The sequence below is a fragment of the Amphiura filiformis genome, chromosome 17, assembly GCF_039555335.1.
Source record: "Amphiura filiformis chromosome 17, Afil_fr2py, whole genome shotgun sequence".
NCBI classification, from domain to species: domain Eukaryota; kingdom Metazoa; phylum Echinodermata; class Ophiuroidea; order Amphilepidida; family Amphiuridae; genus Amphiura; species Amphiura filiformis.
This window is the reverse complement of record NC_092644.1, coordinates 56,166,517-56,186,896: the sequence shown is the minus strand read 5'-3', so window position 1 is coordinate 56,186,896 and position 20,380 is coordinate 56,166,517. Positions and strand designations below refer to the sequence as shown.

The 20,380-nt window shown below is 42.0% G+C and overlaps 2 protein-coding genes across 8 annotated transcripts in view; one reads left to right on the top strand and one right to left on the bottom strand.

Moving 5' to 3' along the window:
* LOC140138020 (EVI5-like protein) overlaps nucleotides 1-6,091 on the bottom strand; it is a 69,927-nt gene extending 63,836 nt beyond the window's left edge. For all 7 annotated transcript variants that reach the window (XM_072159851.1, XM_072159852.1, XM_072159853.1 and 4 more), the window contains exons 1-2: nucleotides 5,956-6,091; nucleotides 1,252-1,627 (exon numbers count right to left, since the gene is read on the bottom strand). In XM_072159851.1, coding sequence (XP_072015952.1) covers nucleotides 1,252-1,583 — 332 coding nt within the window. In that variant the 5' untranslated portion in view covers nucleotides 1,584-1,627; nucleotides 5,956-6,091. The remainder of the gene's footprint in view (nucleotides 1-1,251; nucleotides 1,628-5,955) is intronic.
* Nucleotides 6,092-6,236: 145 nt separating this feature from the next.
* LOC140138028 (uncharacterized) lies at nucleotides 6,237-20,026 on the top strand. Its single transcript, XM_072159866.1, has 3 exons — nucleotides 6,237-6,444; nucleotides 17,915-18,097; nucleotides 19,542-20,026. Exons 1-3 carry the CDS (start codon nucleotides 6,363-6,365, stop codon nucleotides 19,760-19,762), a joined length of 486 nt encoding a protein of 161 aa, XP_072015967.1. The 5' UTR covers nucleotides 6,237-6,362; the 3' UTR covers nucleotides 19,763-20,026.
* Nucleotides 20,027-20,380: the final 354 nt, after the last annotated feature.

The window sequence follows — 20,380 nt, the reverse complement described above, 5'->3', positions numbered from 1 at the left end:
GCAGCAGCAGATCTAGGCCTTGCCATCAGCGCACCTAAGACAGAATATAATATGACAGCAAACTGTAACACCCGACCAGCACTTGAAATCTATGGTAGTACCATCAACCATGTCACAGACTTCAAGTACTTGGGTTCCAAGATAGGCTCTAGTGCTGGCTGGAGACCTAAAAAGAAGAAAAGCCCTAGCCTGGGCAGCCAATCGAAACAAAAATCAAGCTGTTTGAGACAACTTCTGTTACTGTCTTTCTGTATGGGTGTGAGTCATGGGTAATCACCAAGGACATGGAAAACAAGATCAACGCCTTTGCAACATCTTGCTACAGAGTCATGTTAAACATCAAGCGTATGGATCGGATTCCAAATGAAACCATCTACAATCTGACCAACACCACTCCACTGGTTGCCAGAGTCAAGATTCATCAACTCAAATTTCTCTGCCATATACTGCATCTTGAAGATGACGAGCCTGTGAAAGTATATGCCCTATATATTCCACCACACGGGAAGAGGAAACCGGGACGGCCACGCACACTGTACTTACAGTATGTCCAGCACCTCCTGGGAGATACTGAAGGGATGTTGCATCCAAACAAAATTGTTTCGCTTGCCCAAGATCGTCGCCGGCTTGTTCTCGTCGCGACTTGCTGTCGCGGGCTTGCCGCTCCCTTCCCACTTGACAAGGATCGTCGGGAGGGATAGTGAGTTGTCTTTGACAAAAACTAATATTAATGCCAGATCAATACAATGCATGCACAATTGAAACAAAAACAATCAACATAGACATTCAACAAAATGTTTTGAAAACAGGTTATATTTTAGGTTTGGTTAAATTCGCTGTCGTAGTGCATGTTAGAATATGACCGTTGCTAGGTCAACTGGAACACGCTTTCTTTGTTACGTACCACTGATTGAAATGATCACAACACAAAGCCTATGGCATATCAAAACTCGGAACAGGTATTATGAGTCCAGTCTTGGAGCAGTAACCAATGGTTACTAACGTGCAGTGGTGCACTACGACAGCGAATTGATAAAAACATTTAAACAAAAGTGTCAGATTTATATAACCCAGCATTTAAACGTTTTCTGGCAACCTTATGCGAATAATGTCATAAACGTTTTGTGTTTACTGGGAATTATGGGCACATTATACTGTAACTGGAAACAATTTATGAACTTGTCAAAAACAAACATTAAAAACCACCATGAACAATATTCTCATTACATGCATTCAAACAATATTACTCACTTATTCTGTTGTTCTAGTTTGGCTAATAGCTCAGCTTCAGTAGATGCTGTAATCTTTTCAATGGCTGACTTTCCAGGATCCCCACTCTCCACCTCCCCGGTGGGCTCACTCTGGCTTCTCTGCACTCCCCCTCCCTTGTCGTCCTGAGACAAGCTACTTTCTGATGCAGTACTCTCAGTCACAGAGTCTTGACTTGCATTCACTCCATTTCGTTTTAATGAAGAAGTATTGTCTAATAAAGAGATTTTAATGTCTATGTCCGACTTGTTACGTGTATGGGTGGGTTTGGGATTTGTGGGGGTACTTGGTGACTGGGGTGCTGCTGTTGCCATGCCAATAGATGTTATTACTGCCAATCATACAGGCCAAATGGCATCTGTAAGATACAAATAAACAAAAATGATATGGTCAGCAACAATTATAATCTGAAGCTACATTTACAAAGCTTACAACAACAATGTTCAGCAAAACAGTTTTTAATTTTAGTGCAAAACATCATACAAAACCTTACTGTCCTACTTTTTAAACAACAACTTAAGGGGGTACTACACCCCTGCCCAATTGTGTGCCTATTTTTGCATTTATCTCAAAAATTATATCGCATTAATGACAAGTAAGATATGTATATTATAGGGGCAAGGACTACAACTGCTGCACTGGAAATTTTATTTCAGCGCAGACAACAGTTGTGCAGTTACAGTCATAAATGAGGGAAAACCAATTTTGGATCAATAAATCAATAACTACTTGCCTTGAGTTGCTGAATTTTCAGTACAGTAGTTACAGTCCTTGCCCCTAATTTATACATATCTTACTTGTCACCAATGTGCTATAATTTTTGAGAAAAATGCAAAAATAGGCACAAAATTAGCCAAGGGTGTAGTACCCCCTTAAGAGCAAATAATTACACATAGAATTATGAAGTATTCTCATCCAGATTGGGTAGAGGATCAACCAGTCAACAACATTCAGCTCCCACCCACTGATGACGGAGAAGCTGCCATTTTGGCCAACTCGTGCCTTCTACTCACTAGATAAAGCGGTTTGAAAATTTCCTTTTGGTTGACATATAAATCGTACAAAATTTTCAATAACTTGTGATAGTAGGATTTCAATTTTTTACTAATGAAGTTACAGTACATGTTGTTTTGAAGGATGACAAAATTGTTGTTGGAAACTTGGATGTTTATTTCAACTCTTGATGTAGGATCCCAAGTATATCCAGTCTGGACACATCACACTTCATGTGTGATGTGTCCAGCGAATCGCCAAATTCGCGTACCGTATACAGTCAACATTCTTCGAGGACGGCCTGTCACTTTCAGCTTCCTGAGAACACTCTTGTACATAACTTACGAGACCACAAACTCACTAACTTCAACTTGCACTACTCACAAAATTAAAAAAATATTAATTATTACCGATCCTGCAGAATAACTTGTTATTTTCAATTTCATGGAATCCCGTTGCTGAGAATCGCAAATTTCACAAAGAAATGTCAGATACGCTTCATAAATCACAGCTGTGAAGCTGACTTTATACCACTCGTCGCATTTGCAGAAAAGCTAAGCGCATGGCACTGCCGTCGTGGATGTGTGCAAAATTTCCAACGGCGCCATATATAACCCGTTTTGTGATTGGTTGCAGAAAACATTCATTGCGATCGTAAGCCAATCAATGAACGTGACAGCCTTTTCATAATGGGACCCGCCAGCAACATACGTCTAGAAACCATAGATCATACAATTGTACAAAATATATACATTTTGATTTTGTTGTACATGTAGGCCTAAAATTATGTGCACAAAATGTGTTTCCGTACATTACATAAATCTTGGGATGTTACACACATAAACACATAGATCGCAAGGTGAGTGAATTCTTGAAGAGGTTTCCTTTTAAACCAAAGATCAACAAAAAGAAACCTAGGAAAGTTTACAAGTGGAATAAAATGGATAGTGATGGAATGAAAGCAGACATGAAAAAGATGAGTGATAAATTAACTTCACCAAGTTACTCATCTAAGACTGCGAATGAATTGTGGACAGAATTTAAATGTGACATTACAAAAGCAATGGATGACAATATTCCAACTAAAATGAGCACAGGCAAACAACATACGCCATGGATAAATCACTCAGTCAAGCGCAGACTTAGACAGAAACAAAGAGCCTTCAACCGTGCTAAATCAACTGGTAGAAAAGAGGACTGGCAAAAATTCAGAGAGTTGAGGAAAATAGGGCAGAGAGAAACAAGGATATCCTATTGGAACTATGTGAGATCAACATGCTTATCTTCTTCTAAGGAGTTTTGGAGCTTTATCAAGAGGATGAAGAAAGATTCAACTGGGATACCGGCCCTAAAGAGTGAAGGGCTACTCTACGCGGACAGTAGTAAAAAGGCTGAAATATTAAACAACCAATTTCAGTCGGTGTTCACCAACGAGAAGCCACTTAACACTCCAATGAAACAAGACTTCCCATCTATGCCACCAATTGACATTAATGTGGATGGAGTCCAAAAGCTTTTGAAAGAGCTAAATGAGCACAAGGCTTCAGGACCCGATGGAATTCCTTCTAAAATATTGAAGCTCACTGCCGAGGAGATTGCACCTGCACTCTGCTTGATTTTCTCCAAATCACTTGAATCGGGTGAATTATCGGACGACTGGCGAACCGCCAACATCTCCCCGTTTACAAAAGGGTGACAGGTCTGTTGCGTAGTAATTATCGTCCAGTATCTCTCACGTCAATATGCTGTAAAACTCTTGAGCATATCGTGCACAGTAATATCATGACACACTTGGAACGATATAACATCTTAACGGACAAACAGCACGGTTTTCGACAACACCACTCCTGCGAAACGCAGTTGATCCAGACAGTTGACGATCTTGCAGAATCCTTAGATAAGCGATCTCAAGTCGACCTAGTGATTATGGACTTTTCTAAGGCATTCGACTGTGTACCCCACCAGCGCCTTTTGTATAAGATCAATAATTATGGCATCACAGGCAATACCTTTAACTGGATCTCTAATTTTCTGACAAAGCGGAATCAGAGAGTTGTTGTTGATGGAGATACATCCTCTTGGGTACCGGTTAAGTCAGGAGTGCCCCAGGGCACTGTCTTAGGTCCGCTGCTATTTCTCTTGTATCTGAACGATTTGCCGAACAACATCAAATCCAACGTGAGACTGTTCGCGGATGATTGTGTATTGTACAACACCATAAAGAATCAATCGGATGCACAACAACTGCAAGACGATTTGAACACATTGTCCATGTGGCAGGATCTGTGGCAAATGAGCTTCAATGCCGACAAGTGTTTTGTTCTTAGGCTCACACATGCAAAAACTCCCAAACAACATCAATACACATTAGGAAACAAAATCTTACAAAACACATCATCTCACTCATATCTTGGTGTCGAAATAACATCTGATCTCAAGTGGGGGAATCACATCCAATCTAAAGTGGCTAAGGCCAATAGGGCCCTGGGATTTATTAGGCGTAATCTATATTCATGTCCAAAGGACCTGAAAGCTACTGCTTACCAGACTTTAGTACGACCCCACTTAGAATATTCATCTACCATCTGGGACCCACACACCCAAGATTTGAAAGACCAGCTAGAAAAGATCCAAAGAAGAGCGGTAAGATTTGTCTGCAATGATTTCCGCCGCACAAGCAGCGTTACAGCAATGTTGAATGCCCTTCAATGGGATACACTGGAAACCAGACGGAAAGCAGCCCGACTGTCCATGTTCCATAAAATCCATCACGGTCAGACTGCCATACCGGCAGGAAAATTCTTACAACCGGTCACACGCCTCTCCAGACACAATCACAGCAAATCCTACAAGCTGAAGACATCCAACAAGGACTGTCACAAGTTTTCATTCTTTCCGCAAACAATAAAAGACTGGAACAACCTACCACAAAGCATAGTAACCATCCACGATAATAAGCAATTCAAATCAGCAACCACAGCATATCTAAGCAAGCAGCAAAAGGACTAAAAAAAATACCCCAGCGCACATCACATTTCTTCTCGCCTGGCTCTTTAAGAGCGTTGGGAATATTTAACCAGATCCAGATCCAGATCCTTGTTTGAGTGACAGTGGGATACGGGGTCATCCGGATGTAGGCTAAAATAGTACATGTACTTTGACCTGCTCTGCTGACGTCTCATCACTTCACAACCAACCGACTTGTTGTCAATGTGTTGATCAGCCAATCAGCGTGATTGTTTATCGCATCCCTGTGTACATGTACGCTCGTGTACGCTTGGCGCACAGCTTGGATCACGGAAGAAACTTAAATTTTATTTACAATGTACACAATAAATAGAAACAGTCAAAATGTAAACATGTACATGGTCATGATGGTCAACACAATTTCTCAAAGTAAACACTTGAATTTTGTGTAGCTTTAATTGCACTCCATATTAATCAAATGTTCACTTTAAGGTTTATTATAAACATTGTAAATGTAATTAGGAACAAATAGGCATATGCCTATGATATTTGGATTTATTGATTTGTGAAACTTCCTCTGTACAAATTTAGCATGATTAGTCATGCAATAAAATTTTTATTTTTTTCAGTACGAGAAGGTTCACCGTCCACCGATAAACAACTTTATTCAACACGTCAGAATAGCAGAAAACAATACATATATTATTGACAATATTATTAACTTACTTCACAAGAAGTCAAGACGATTATTTTCCACTTTCGTTACCCAGTTTTACAGCATTTTTAATGACATATATCTTCACTCCCATTTCCACCAAATGTCGAGACGTGTTGACACCCCTTTGACCTTTTAGCTCAGATGTTACCGTCATCCGGAAGTGCTACTCTGCAAAGGGAAGTTGTAACAGCTCATATCATTGGACAATGTAACAGCAATTTCCGTGGCCCCTGTTTTAAGAACAGCCAATCACCAGCCGGATTGTTCCGTTGTAGGGTCGTGTTTTTATTCAGGTCAATTGATTTGTTTTATGTGCTCGACAGGTAGATTGCATGTGTGCACAGTACACGTTCAATACTGCATCAATATTTAGCCTTTTCTGCACAGATTTTCAATTCTACTAATACTGACAAGTATGGCAGATCAAGGAGAAGACGGCAAGCCAACAATGCCCAACTTACCAGAAGGGTGGGAGATGAGGACAAGTCGTAGCACGGGTAAGTTGAAATGTGACCTTTCTGCTTTTCAATTTAGTTCCATGCATGCATGAATCTCATCTGTCATGTTCATAGTTTTATTTTGTTATGTAAATTATGTACAATTTTAAATGTCATTGTCCAAGTAAATTGTAATTTTGTTTAAAGCTTATAAGCGTTAAACAATATAAATTCTGTTTTTTTCCACAAAATGTTAATTTTATATTTTTGAGAAGTTTTGCAATCTAGTCACGATTATCGCACTTTCAGTTTCCCACAGCGTTTGAGCGGGAATTGGATTGCGACTTTTTCGATGTCTAGTGAGCAAATTTTTTTCAATATTTTGAGAAAATGATGTCAAATTTTCTATTCTATATTGTTTGGTAATAATGTCTTTTGCCAATAGTATGTTTAAAGTTGTAATTTTGTGTTTTTGATCGTAAAGATCGGATATTTTCGTTCGATTCAATTCTGAACCCTTCGCTAGGGTGCCGATTTCGCAGAACTTTGACGATAATTTTGCCTTTTGGACACTAAAATGCATTCGATCCTTAATTTTGTTTCAACCGAGTCTTAAATTAGCAAGCACAATTAATAAGGTTGGTACCACTTTTATATACATTGATAAAATTTTAAAGATTTTTTTCAAGTTTCTAACTTGGTATAAATCGTTAAGTGTGTATTTCCCATTGACATCCAAAATGGGAAATACGAGTCTGATGGACATAGGAGCGGCGTCCATGAGACTCAGCAGTCTAAACAATTCTGTTTTTTTTTTTCAAATCAATGTCTGAATCAATTTCACAAACTGAAACTTCAATTCAAATCAAACTCAAAGCATGTTTTGCAGATTTCCTTTTAAGTTTTACAAATTGAAATTAACTAGCGTACTGATAACTGTCCAGTGTAGTACAAGGAACTAATATCACAAACTGATAATATCTGTCCTTCGTATAAGACTATTACCGTACGGCAGCGTTTTGAAGGATTATTACACAGTCAAGAATAGGCTCCGTCACCCGCTGTTTCATCTCATCCCTCACAGTCTCCCAAAACATAAAACATCAAAAGCGTTGCATGGATAGATGGGAAAGAAAAATTCCCCTGCCAATTTTTACTTTTTACTTCTTGTGATTTTTTGTGATTGGGAAAACCCCATAGACATTTTACAATGGGAGTGTTTTTGGCATGTCGCCAAGTTCATCACATCAAATCGGCTTTAACTGAAAACTGATTTGTTTAAATGTGATTTTGTATTAACAACAGTGATTTTTGGTCTTAAGGTGTGGGGTATGAACGTTTGGACAGTATTTTTGTGGGACATGAGAGCACATCAGACATTGAATTGCATTCTGAAAACAAAGAATTTCCTTCTGATATCAAATAATTTTGATTTTTTGTTGTTGAAATTTGCGATGGTGCGTGAAAGTCGATTCGGAGTTTATCGGCCCCCGCCCGCGTCACTTTTTGGAAGCCTAAAATACCTGCGTCAAATTTTCAAAAATGCCAAAATAATTCATTATTTTCAAATTATCAGTGTTTTCAATAGGTTTAACAATTGGAAACATATTTTTTTGTTTGTAAAACATGTAAATTCATAACTTGGAAGCAAAACCAGGCTCTTTTCTAACTTTTCTAGTCCCTACCTTTTCGTGAACATTTCTTTGTCGCATTTATTTCCATTTTGCTTTAAATTAACACACATTTTAGGTCAATAATGAAATCTGATGAAATAATGAAAAATGAAAAAGTGGCCTCACAAACCTGGAAAAAAAGTGACAATAAACTCAGAATTGACTTTCATGGGCCTAATACACATGGCAAATGATTAAAAATTGATATTTTTGATATTTAACAGTTAATGATACAGTATGTACTTTTGTATGTAGCTGGGATGAAAAGCCAACGATCAATTTAAAATGTTGACCTTTCGTATTGAAGATATGGATTTTTCCTCAAAACACCAAAAAATAGGTCTTTTTGGGAAAAAATGTATATCTTCAATATATGAAAGGTCAAAATTTTCATTTGATCATTGGCTTTTCATCCCAGCTACATGCACTTTAATAGTACATGACTCAAGACAAGCGGTATGTTATCTATGATAAGAAAAGAGGTACCGTACCGCTAGAATGTACCTCATTTCTTAACATAAACTGAGCTCAAAAAGAAACTTATATTTTTTACAACTTGTGAATCACAAGGTCATATCTTAAAATACTGTCAATCAAAATGAACCAAATTACACACAGGGTTACTTTAATACTCTACTCAAAACACATGTCAGTAACCAAGCAGTTGTCCAACTGACACAACAGCAAAATGCACTGTCATGGGACAGCTTCCTGGACTTCCTCCAATTTCACAGTCCAACATTTGACACACAGCACAAAAAATCTGTGAGAATGCACGTGTACAAGATCCTTGCACAGATGATAAAACGGTGCTGCTTTCTGCTTTTCATACACTTTTTTCATGAAACAGGGCTGGGCTGTGAATGTGGTCCAGGAAGCTGTTCCATGTCAGTGCATTTTGCTGTTGTGTCAGTTTGGATAACTGCTTGGTTACTGACATGTGTTAAGAGTAGGGTATTGAAGTAAACGTGTGTGTAATTTTGGTTCAATTTGATGGACAGGATTTCAAGATATGACCTTGGTCGTGCGTCATGAATTGGGGTATAGGAAAAGGTGGAGGTGTTACATTTTTTCATTTTATTTGGGACGTTTTGTACCAGATCTCAAGAATGGAGAGGGGTACTGAACTAGTTTTGGTCTCAGTTTGTTGCTTATTTATCTAGCTCAATTTGTGGAAAGAAAAAACTTCACACTTAATTTACTTCTTGAGATATTACCATTCAAACGATGTGAAGTCAGGGGTGGAGGATCCTACGGTTGAGGATCCTACGGTTGAGGCATGTGTTAAAGTATAGGGAATATTGATTTTAGCGCCTCACAAATATATTTTTACAGTAACTTCATAACCCAGCAAGGTATTGAGATGGATTATGTACCATTGTTTTGGTATTTATGTCTAGTTTGAAATGTGACCAGTTTTACTCCAAGCTAAGTTAATTTGTTGCAAGTGTGCTGCATTCTGTGTCATGGGTTCTAGGCTTTTCCTATACGTTACTGTGTTAAGTGTTCATTTATGCTCCGAAATGTTCTGAAGGTCATATTTCTTGAAGGAATGTCCCCACTGCTGTAAATGTTAACAGACTCAGTACACCGGTCGATCTTACCGTTTCCGATGTTGATTAAGATAAGTAACTTAATCAATAGTCATTTTGTCCCACATAAATGAATAAATAACAAAAAACCCCCGATCCCCCGAGTGGACTCACCCATCCGGTGACGTCACACACGATAATCATCCCTTATCCTCCTTGGTTTCTAGATGAGATAGACGTGTGGATTTTTCTTTGCCAACGCTAAGTATCATTACGAACCAAAGGACGAGATATACAGTTTGTTTGTTACACCTGAGGTAAAAACCAACCAGTATAGTACGCTAGGGAGATAGTTTTGACGACATTTTTCGGCTAGAAAAGTGACAAAAACGATCCAAAAACTTAGCTTGTATGAGTGTTTCCGTTCGTATACGGGACACACATTTTCAAAATGGCCGGCCTTAGGACGCCATTTTATTTTTGTTCTCACGTAAAACAACTATAGCAGACTAGTAAGTTACAATAGATGTTTGTACAGTACTGTGTATACATGTATGGTGAGTGATTATCGCTATGTTTATGGTGTGCTCTATCGTTATATCTTTCAGTACGCGTCTGATGACGAGTTACTGCTACGAGTTCGGTGGGTTTCCGAAGGGACCAGCCTGACAAATCTATAGAAAAAGGTTTTCAGTTTTTCATCCCTTTGTATATATATTTTTATATCATACCACTACATCTGCGACAGCCACTGTGCGTGTGGGTCTGCTTATTGGGCTTGAGCTTGTGTTCGGGGGGTAGTGCTATACGCTCCCCGATTTACTACAACATGTCCAGGCCTTGTCAATCCTGCCCTTCCCTTGTGGCAGAGTGGGACCCACATCCACTCTGCTACACCCATAGGGATTGTTCTAAATTTAATAAGTGTGCATCTTTTTGCATAGGCTTATCGGACGTACACTTCGAAGATTTAGAAAGTAGCGCTCGTTTGGGACTTCGACACAGACAGAAAACGAAGACCAAGAAACAGAAGGCTACAGGTAAGGTTGATATGGTAGGTACTAGCGCGGCCGGCAAGGGCCACGCTAAGGTAACCTCTGGGGCTCCGGTCCCGGGCAAGCAGGCGGACCCTCCGGGGACTGCTAGCGAGCCCGAAGGCCTAGCAGCCAGCGAAAGCACTGACAAACCGTCTAAGCTAGTAGCAGGCAGCAGGGCGGTACTTGCCCTAACAGGCGAGTACCAGTCTACCAGTGAGATCTCTCAAGGGTCGAATGAAAGCGTGCATGGGTTTAGCAGAGGCGATACCGGGCTAACGCTCGGGTGTAGTCTTAGCAGAACCAACTGGGGTTGTCACACGGCAGCGTTCCATGGCGGGACCGCCGAGCGATGCCCTGGGCCTTGGAATGGCTGCCGGCTGTCCTCCGGGACTGGCTAGCGGCTATACCGGGTTGGGCTCGCAGTCTCTCACGGGACAGCGACCCAAGTGCAAGCAGTGGCAGCTACCGAGACGAGCTACGGCTCGACTTCAGTGGTAGCCACTATGCACACGCCCATAGCTGCCGTGAGTGGTCCGCCACACACAGCGACCTTGGGCGAGGCTCAAGAGGTTAGGGTAGGTAGTTTGAACAGCCTGGCTGATCAACAACCCACTTATGTCCTCGAGAGCCAGCAGAGCGTGGGTGATCCATTACAGTCAATGGGTCAATTACCCTCTTATGATCGATCACTATCTATTCAGCGGAGCATGGCTCCATTGATTGATACTGCCTATTCAGGTAGCGAGGTGACTGATCGGGGGTATACACGCTCAGCTACCCGTGATACTAGGCAAGCTCCTTCTAGCCAAGGGACAGCCAGTATAGCGGGTACCCATACACACGGCTTGATCCTCTAGCGGGGCGCTGTGAGGCATGGGTACAGTGGTACGCAGCCGGAGCCCTACCGGGCACCTACGCTACAACCACGCAGGTACCGCAGTACTCGTCCTGGTTGCCACAGTCTCTGTGGCAACAGGGGGGGGGGAGGCGGTGCTGGTACTGCCGTTCCATGGGGTTTCCCTGGTGGCGTATCCTTTCAGGGTCAGCTACCGACGGGTATGCCCCGTGGTACCCGCCGCAGGGTGGTTTCTTCCACGGTCTAGCACCGTGGCAAGTGCTGCCTAGCGATGGGCAAGCAGTACCACCAGCTTTTACCCAGGCTGGGCGGCGAGTGGCTAACCCTGATACAGCTCAGGGTAGGCCGCACGCTGCTATGGCTAGGGCGACAGCAGCGAGAGCGTCGCGGATCCCGGGTGCTATGGCTAGCATCTCGGGGTCTGGCGGAGTACTCCCTCTTCTGCTGGTGTTCAGGTGGCTAGCCACACGGTGGCGACACCTCCCTGTCCACCTTCAGATGCCCGTCGTCAGATCTCTTCCTCATCAGAGAGTGAGTCAGATTCTGAAAGCGAGGGAAAGGAGTCGGAAGATGAAACCAGTAGCGACTCACAGTCTGATGAGGCTGTGCAGGTAGCTTCAGGTATCCTTCCCCCGCTTCCCCGTGAGGAACTCGCTAGCAATGGTCTGCCTGCGGACACCGCTGAGGTGATGAGCCGTGTGGCCCAAGGTTTGGGCCTGGCTTTTTCTCAGGAGGAGTCCATTCAGGAGGACCAGGGCATCTTTTCAGTAGGATGCCCAGCTAGCTGGCGTCCACACAAGGGTCGCCCGCACTTGCATTCCCGGCGGACCTCAAGGGTAGGTTTCAGAGGGCTGTCAGGCTCGCTGGAGCTTCGACGCCGCGTGCTTGCACGCTTCCACTGCGTGTTTCGCAGGGGTCACTCAGCTTCTCACGAAGCAAGCGATTGTCCCGGTCTACCCCCCTTTCACCAAGGGGTTTTGGAGCACATTTTTTCTGGCTCCAAAGAAGACCGGCGACTGAGGTTCATTCTGAACCTCAAGCCGTTGAAGCGAGTTCATCAGGCCCAAGAGGTTCAGAATGGAGACTCTCGCCGGTGCTAGCCTGCCCCATCAAGGGTATGTGGGCGGCATCGCTAGATCTCTCGGACGCATATCTGCATGTTCGATCGCACCTCAAGATCAGAGGTTTCTCACGCTTCAAGGTACAGGGTCAAACTTACCAGTTTCGATGCCTGCCATTCGGCTTGTCCTCCTCCCCCAGAGTGTGTACACTCCTGGTCAGGGCGGTGGCAGCGTACCTGAAGCGCAGGGGAGTCAACATGTGTTGCTACCTGGACGATTGGTTCATTTACGGACGCACCTCGCTGGAGACACAGTGTCTCGTGGAGTTAGTAGTCTGTACGGTGCGGGACCTGGGATTTCTGATCAACGTCAAGAAATCCAATTTGGTCCCGACGCAGACACCACTATTCTTAGGGGCCCAGATCAACCTCAAGGAGGGGATCGCGGCGCCCTCACCCGAGAGGGTGACGAACATGGCGAGGTGTGCCCGACTCTTGGCCGAGTCAGAGGGAGCACCCGCTGTGGCATGGATGAAGGTTTTGGGCCTTATGGCCAGTATGGTAGACCTCGTGCCGTACTGCCGCTTTCACATGAGGCCTATACAACTACACCTTCTAGCCTTTTACAGGCCCAGTCGTCACCCAATATCCCTCGCGGTTCCGATGTCGGAGATCGTGCGAGAGGAACTCTGGTGGTGGACCCATCAGCCCAATTTGACTCAAGGTGTCAGGTTTCCTGCACCAGCGGTGCGTCACGTAGTGACGACCGACGCGTCAAAGCTGGGCTGGGGGGCCACATCCACGGGACTCAGTCTCGGGCCTATGGTCGGCCACGGAGACGGAGTTCCATATCAACCTTCTCGAACTTTGGGCAGTGGAGAGAACTCTCCAGCATTTCGAGAAGGTGATCGTGGATCTCATATCGTTGTCCAAACAGACAACACAACCGTGGTGGCCTACCTCAACAGACAAGGGGGCACCAGGTCACCACGGTTGTGCCTGCACGCACTACGCCTGATAGGGTGGTGCAAGGCCAGGCAGATTACGTTGAGAGCGATGCACATAGCGGAGTCACCAACATCCTCGCGGACGATCTGTCACGAGGAAAGGTGTCGGGACCTACAGAATGGTCCCTTGCTCCGCAGGTCGCCCAGACGATCTTCGAGGTGATGTACCACCCCTCGATAGATTTGTTCGCATCTCATCGCAATCATCAGCTGCCGGTGTACTGCTCGAGGGTCGCAGACCCACAGGCATTCGCCGTGGGCGCTCTGTCCGTGAGACTGGGGAGGAATGACTGCTTACGCTTTCCCCGATCTCACTGCTCGCAAGGGTAGTGACCAAGATCGGGAGGGAGGATTGCAACGTCATTCTGATAGCACCGTTCTGGCGAAACACCTGTGGTTTCGACCGATGGTGGATCTACTAGCGGCACCGCCGCGAGTACTCCCCGAGTTACCAAATCTACTCCGGATGCCCGGAGGAGAGGTAAGTCTACCACTAGAGCACCTGCAGTTAGCTGCATGGCCCTTATCAGGGAACGTGCGGCGGAGGGAGGCTTTTCATCAGAAGCTGCTTCTCTCATCGCCGGGGGTAGACTAGAGCCCCTGTGCCTCTAGTGGCAGATTTTCTGACAGAAAAGTTCAGGTCAGGACTTCAGCAGGCAACGATAGCCAACTACAAGTCAGCCATTCTCTCGATTCATCGGGATTTGAAGACGGGTCGACTATCAATTCAGATGGGTCCCTAAGTCTTCTTCTCGACGGTATGTTCAACGAGCGCCCGCCGGAAAGGAAGGTGGTCCCTCCATGGGACCTCAACACAGTCTTGGAGTATATTAAGGGTCCCCCTTTTGAGCCCCTGTCAAAAGCGACCCTTAAATATGTCACTCTTAAGGCGGCCTTTCTTCTGGCGTTGGCTTCAGGACGGCGGTGTTCGGAGTTGCACGCAGTCTCGAAGTCAGCCTCCGTATTTACTAACAACGGAGCGACGCTGTTTCTTCGCCCGGATTTCCTTGCAAAAAATTAGCGAAGTACATTCCGACACTCGCCCCTCTTCCTACCCAGTATTGGGCAGGGTTCGTCAATAGCCGAAGACAGGTTGTGGTGCCCGGTGAGGGCGCTACAGCACTACCTTGGCCGAACACAAACCTTAAGAGGGCTCATGACCGCTTATTTATCACCCACGCTGAACCGCACGGTCCAGCCGCTAAGCAGACTCTGGCACGGTGGCTGGTCCAGGTGTTGATGGACTCGGGGGCTGCATATGACGCTCGCCCCAAGGCCCACGCATACAGATCTATCTCATCATCGTGGGCCTACCATAGGGGGTCCCCATTGAGGAGATTTGTCAGGCTGTGTCCTGGAAGAACCCGTCGTCCTTTTCCTCGGTTTACTACAACAACGTAAGCCAACGACCAGGCGATAAGTTCACCAGGGCAGTTCTTGGGAGATAACATGGTGGTTGGGTACCAGGTATTTCAGACAGTCAGAATTCCAACATGGTAAGAACCAGTGTTTCTATTCTTAACCACTGCACTTTCAGTTCAGGGTTTTTGTCTGTTCACGTAGTCTTTCTGTTTCCGCCGTGAGGGGGGGGAAATAGTTTGACCTCGCGATTACCATGCTACCCACTCCCGATCCTTATCAGATGCTGGCCAATCTTGTACCTCCATCCGTCGGTTACTTGCTAGATCGATCTTTCAGATGTTGATGCAAGAAGTATCTTAATCAACATCGGAAGCGGTAAGATCGACCGGTGTACTGAGTCTAGTCCCAAACAAAAATGTTTGGTAGACTCATAACCGTGCGATCTTACCTTTCCGATGTTGATTATCCGGACCTGCCGCCCCTACAAGTTTGGCGAGTAGGGGCTGCCCAAGTCGGATAAGGGGTGATTATCGTGTGTGACGTCACCGAATGGGTGAGTCCACTCGGGGGATCGGGGGGTTTTTGTTATTTGTTCATTTATGTGGGACAAAATGACTATTGGTTTTTCCGCATCTCGGGATCGATGCAAGAAGTATCTTAATCAACATCGGAAAGGTAAGATCGCACCGGTTATGAGTCTACCAAACATTTTTGTTTGGGACTATTTTTTGGATGGAAATTTGTTGAGGAATTCAAATATGCCACTGGTTTTTGTGTGGGGCATGGAGGAAAAAAGTTTTGATTGAAAATGTAATAAAAATCATAAAAATTATGTACGACTTTTGAACACCCTGTATCTCAGGTAGGCAACATAACTCATCATTACAAGTTTGCTTTTTTGAAAGCCTACAATGTTATTAGCACATCTAAAAAGGTTTTAGCAGAACAGGTGTTTATGTTAGTAAATAAGAGAGAAACAAAATAGTATACTTTTTGAACCAAAATTCAACTTTTCCACCCTATATGACATTTGTGGCACCCTGTATATTGACCAATTGTTTGTATGTGTGTATTCCTGGTACTCTAAGCTTTACAGTGATATATAATTTTACATGGTTTTGATGAACAGTTTATGAATTAGATCAGTTCAAGAACAAAAACATGCAAATTGCTCAATTTTTCGGTGTGTAACGCATTTGGCCCCCAATTCATGGCGCACGACCCCTTGTGAAAAATTATAAGTTTCTTTTTGAGCTCAGTTTACAAAATGAACCACTTGTCTTGAATCACTGAAATTTCAGTGAAGTAATTGGATTCCTTGCCCCTATAAATATAATATACATAACTTTTTTTTTTACCAGTGTGTAGTTATTTTTTGAGAAAAATGCAAAATTACTCACAAAATTTATCAGTTACATTACACAGGCGCCAGGTGATTTTTACCCAGTGATTCCACCATTTTGGCTCCTGGTTCAAGTGAAAAATGCACTAAAAACTAATGTTTGACACTTAAATTGATCCTGCAGAAGACTTCCTCATTTGCTGACAATCTTCTGTCCTCTGCAAAACATGTTAAATCTTCTGGCTACATCTTCTGCATTTCTGCATCTTCTGCATTTACAGCCATCTGGCTAAAAAATCAAAACAAAATCAATTATACGCCCACTGCCCTGTCCTTTTGCCAAGAAAATAGGTTGAGTAGCCTTGGAAAGGCATTTTTAAGGGTCTCAAAAAGCTAATATCCAGGAGCTTACGGTGGGCGCTGATCTCACGCAAAAAAGGCAATCCTACGCTTTCTTTACACTTCGCAGAAATCTTCTGCATTTACATAAATTCCAATATTGGCAGCTCTGACAATGTAGCTCATAACATTGTTAAAATTGTATGCTCTTTGTGATAATTATATGTTTATATAACCAGGGGTAGCGTTAACCCCGATCAGGGGTGAATGACCCCCTAAATTTAAAATATATTAATTTTTCACCCTCCATATGACAGCGTTCAAGCTTTGACTTGCGTTTGGACAGAATGGTGGAAACTTAACATTTTCTAGGGTGAAATTTTGTGTAGAAACTGAATCTGACATAAAAAAATGCATAATCATCAACTTGAAAATTTTCCCCATAGCACTGTACAGGCACATTTCTGCCCAAACCCCTCAAATTTGAGCGAAAATTTCTGTTAAAAAATAAATCCTTCAAAATGGAGATACTTAGGCCTAAACAAAAACATGTTGCTCTAGAGAAATGTATTGGTAAGAGCAACATGTTCTTTGTTTAGCCTTGTATACCTCCCAAGGACTTATTTTTTTAACAAAATCCATTACGGTACTTTTTCACGCCCTCAAAATTAATCTTTTAGGGGTAGGGGTAACATATTGCAAGTTATTTTCTTTTCTGTAAATCTAGCTTACATATTTGTTATGTCACCATTATTTAGCTATTACCATTGTGGAGATACATGTATGGCCTTTTCAATTCGAAAATGAGGCGAATATTATACTTTTTTCCAAATCAATTGTCACCCGAACCTTTGAGTTTCTACCCCTGCTATGAAAATAAAGAAATATATGGATCACATTCAATGCTTTTAATATCACAATTGTCCCTCCTCGCCTGGTTACGATTGTAGCGTTGAGGAGTAATTAAGCAGAAGCAGAACCCTTGTTACACACTTAGCATAGAAAATTAGACACTAATTGATAGTTTTCATGTTCATACACTCACAGGAAATTAGCAAGTCCAATATTTTTCACCCCCGAGATTTATAATTTTACCCCATGTATTGGGATTTTCTGCAAGCTCGGGAGTGAAAAACACAGGAAAACAACCCCGACTTTCGGGCCTTAATGCTACCCCTGTATATAACTATATGATTCTTTTGGATAATGTAACAGGATTATACATGTATTTTTAATTTAAAAAAATGAGTGCTGTATTTTTCTGGAATCAGGGAGTAAGTTGTAGATTGTGAATTTTTGTATTTTGTTTCAAAATGTCACAGGGCGAGATTATTACATGAACATCTACACCAAGACAAGCCAGTGGGAAGTCCCTACAGAGAAGGCACCAAAAGAGGTGAAATGCTCCCATCTGTTGGTGAAGCATGCTGAGTCTCGCAGGCCATCGTCATGGAAAACGGATAACATTACAAGGAGCAAGGATGAAGCTCTTGGCATTCTGGAAGGTTTGCAGATTACTTTTTTGAGAGAAAATATTGATTTTAAATGCCACCGTAATTAAATCCCGAATCTCAATGTTTTGAGAAATTGGAAACGCAATTGCGTTTTTTTCCCTGTGTTGAAAACTTCAAAACTTGCTGAAACTTGAAATCAAATAGGAATTTTGAGTTTTATATTGCCTTTTTGTTTGAGGAATTAGGTGCATGATTTTCCTAATGTGTGTGGCAGCTTTGAGACTCGGAAAGATGGCCTAAGATTACAGGGTCAGAATTTAGTAATTAGTAACATATTGTGCTAATACATTTGGAATAGGACTGTCAAAAGAATGATACAAGAATCTTTTGATTCTCTGCAACCAATTAAAAGCCATAAGGCTAAAAAAACTTTTTTTTACTGTATGCCACTTGCATTTTGAGCAATATTACTGCATTTCTTATTTATATAATTTGAGAAATCCAGATAAAATACATTGTACGCAACAAATTATGTCAACATTTCAATTTTCGTATATAAACTCTGCGCTGATTTGTCAAAAAATATTTGTGATTTTAGGCATCGCATACATGTTACACATCCTTTTTAATTAAAAAAAAAAACACATACATATTGTACCGACAGAAAACAAATTGCTGAATGAGTACATTTTTCCAAGTTTGATTTTTTTGCATATTTTGTGTACACCTATCCCAACTTATGTACACCTAAATGGAATCATGTTATAAGTGTTGACAAAATATTTTCCAAAAATGTTTACCAAAAATATTTTACAATCACATTTTGACAGCATTTTAAAGGGGCATTTCGTGATCCACAGCCTCATCCCCCCACTTTTCTCAAAAAAAAGTTGAGATTTTTATATCACTGGAAACCTCTGGCTACATAATGTTTATGTACAAAATATTTCTTGCAGATTAATTCGTTTGGCAAAGATATCGTGAAATTTGAATTTCGTTCTGGTGCACCAAAACGAAATTACAACGCATTGTCTATGGAGCAGTGTAATACACATAATCATGCATAACTCGCGAACGCAAAATCGGAATCAACTGAAATTTTGGAAATAGGTTTTTTTCGTGGATATCTAATGAAAAATGACATACATGTAAATAGAGGATGCTAGGATCACGAAATACTCCTTTAAACTGTCCTTGGACATAGTGTTTTTTCAAAATAAACATTTAAAAAACCATTTTGTAGCGTTTATATAAATTTACTTATGTTATTAAAATGTTTTGACCAAAACCAAACTGTGTTTATAACACAGAATATCTGATATTTATTGACAGTTACCTCAAAAATGAGCATCATTTTAAATCATGATTTTTATCCCCCTGGCTTTAGTCATGAGGGGGATATTGTTAGTTTACTTAATTTTAATTCAAGAAGTCTTATAAAATTCTAGATCTCAACTTGGTGTTATTTTTCCTCTTGATTATTTCCCCGATGCAGGTTATCGTGAGCGAATTGTGAGTGGTGAGGTGACTCTGGCAGAACTTGCTAAAACAGAGAGTGACTGCAGCTCAGCTAAAAATGGCGGTGATTTGGGAGTGTTCGGACCAGGCACCATGCAGAAACCATTTGAGGAGGCGTCTTTCAAACTCAAAATTGGAGAACTGAGCGAGCCCGTGTTGACCGACTCCGGAATCCATATCATCCTCAGGACGGGATGAGGTTGCAATGATGGGATAGGAATGGAATACGAATATAAAAAAAAGTAATAATGTTATAGTGATAATGTCATTTTGTGTATTTGTGGCCAGAAAAGAACATTTATAAGAAATTTGAAACAAATTTATTGAAACAATACTGATGTCGCTTTATATTGTATTCTGATATGGGCATTATCATGACCATACGATCCATTGACTGTTTTAGCATTTGCATTTAATAAAACATTTATAAGCTTTGCTTTGTTTTCAAAACACAAAGTATGTGTAAAAGATTTTGTCTTTAAACTCTGGATTTGGTACATATGCCAATTGTAGGCTGAAATATGGACATTGAAGTACAGTAAGCCAAAAAATTAAGGTACCAGTTGTGTTCACCCCTGTATATCCTAAATAAAGACAAGTATGCCAATACCTGTACTCTTTAGCTCTGATTTAAGACCTTATTTGTTGAAATTGGTTGAGAATTAAAGAAACAGTGATCTAAAACCTAATGAAGAAACAAAATCAAAAGTTGCACTTTTGTGTTCTAATCAATGACAGCACGACGCTAATTTTAACGTGCTAATCAATGGAAGCGTGATGCTAGTTCTCTTGTACACATCAATAGGCTTGTAATGG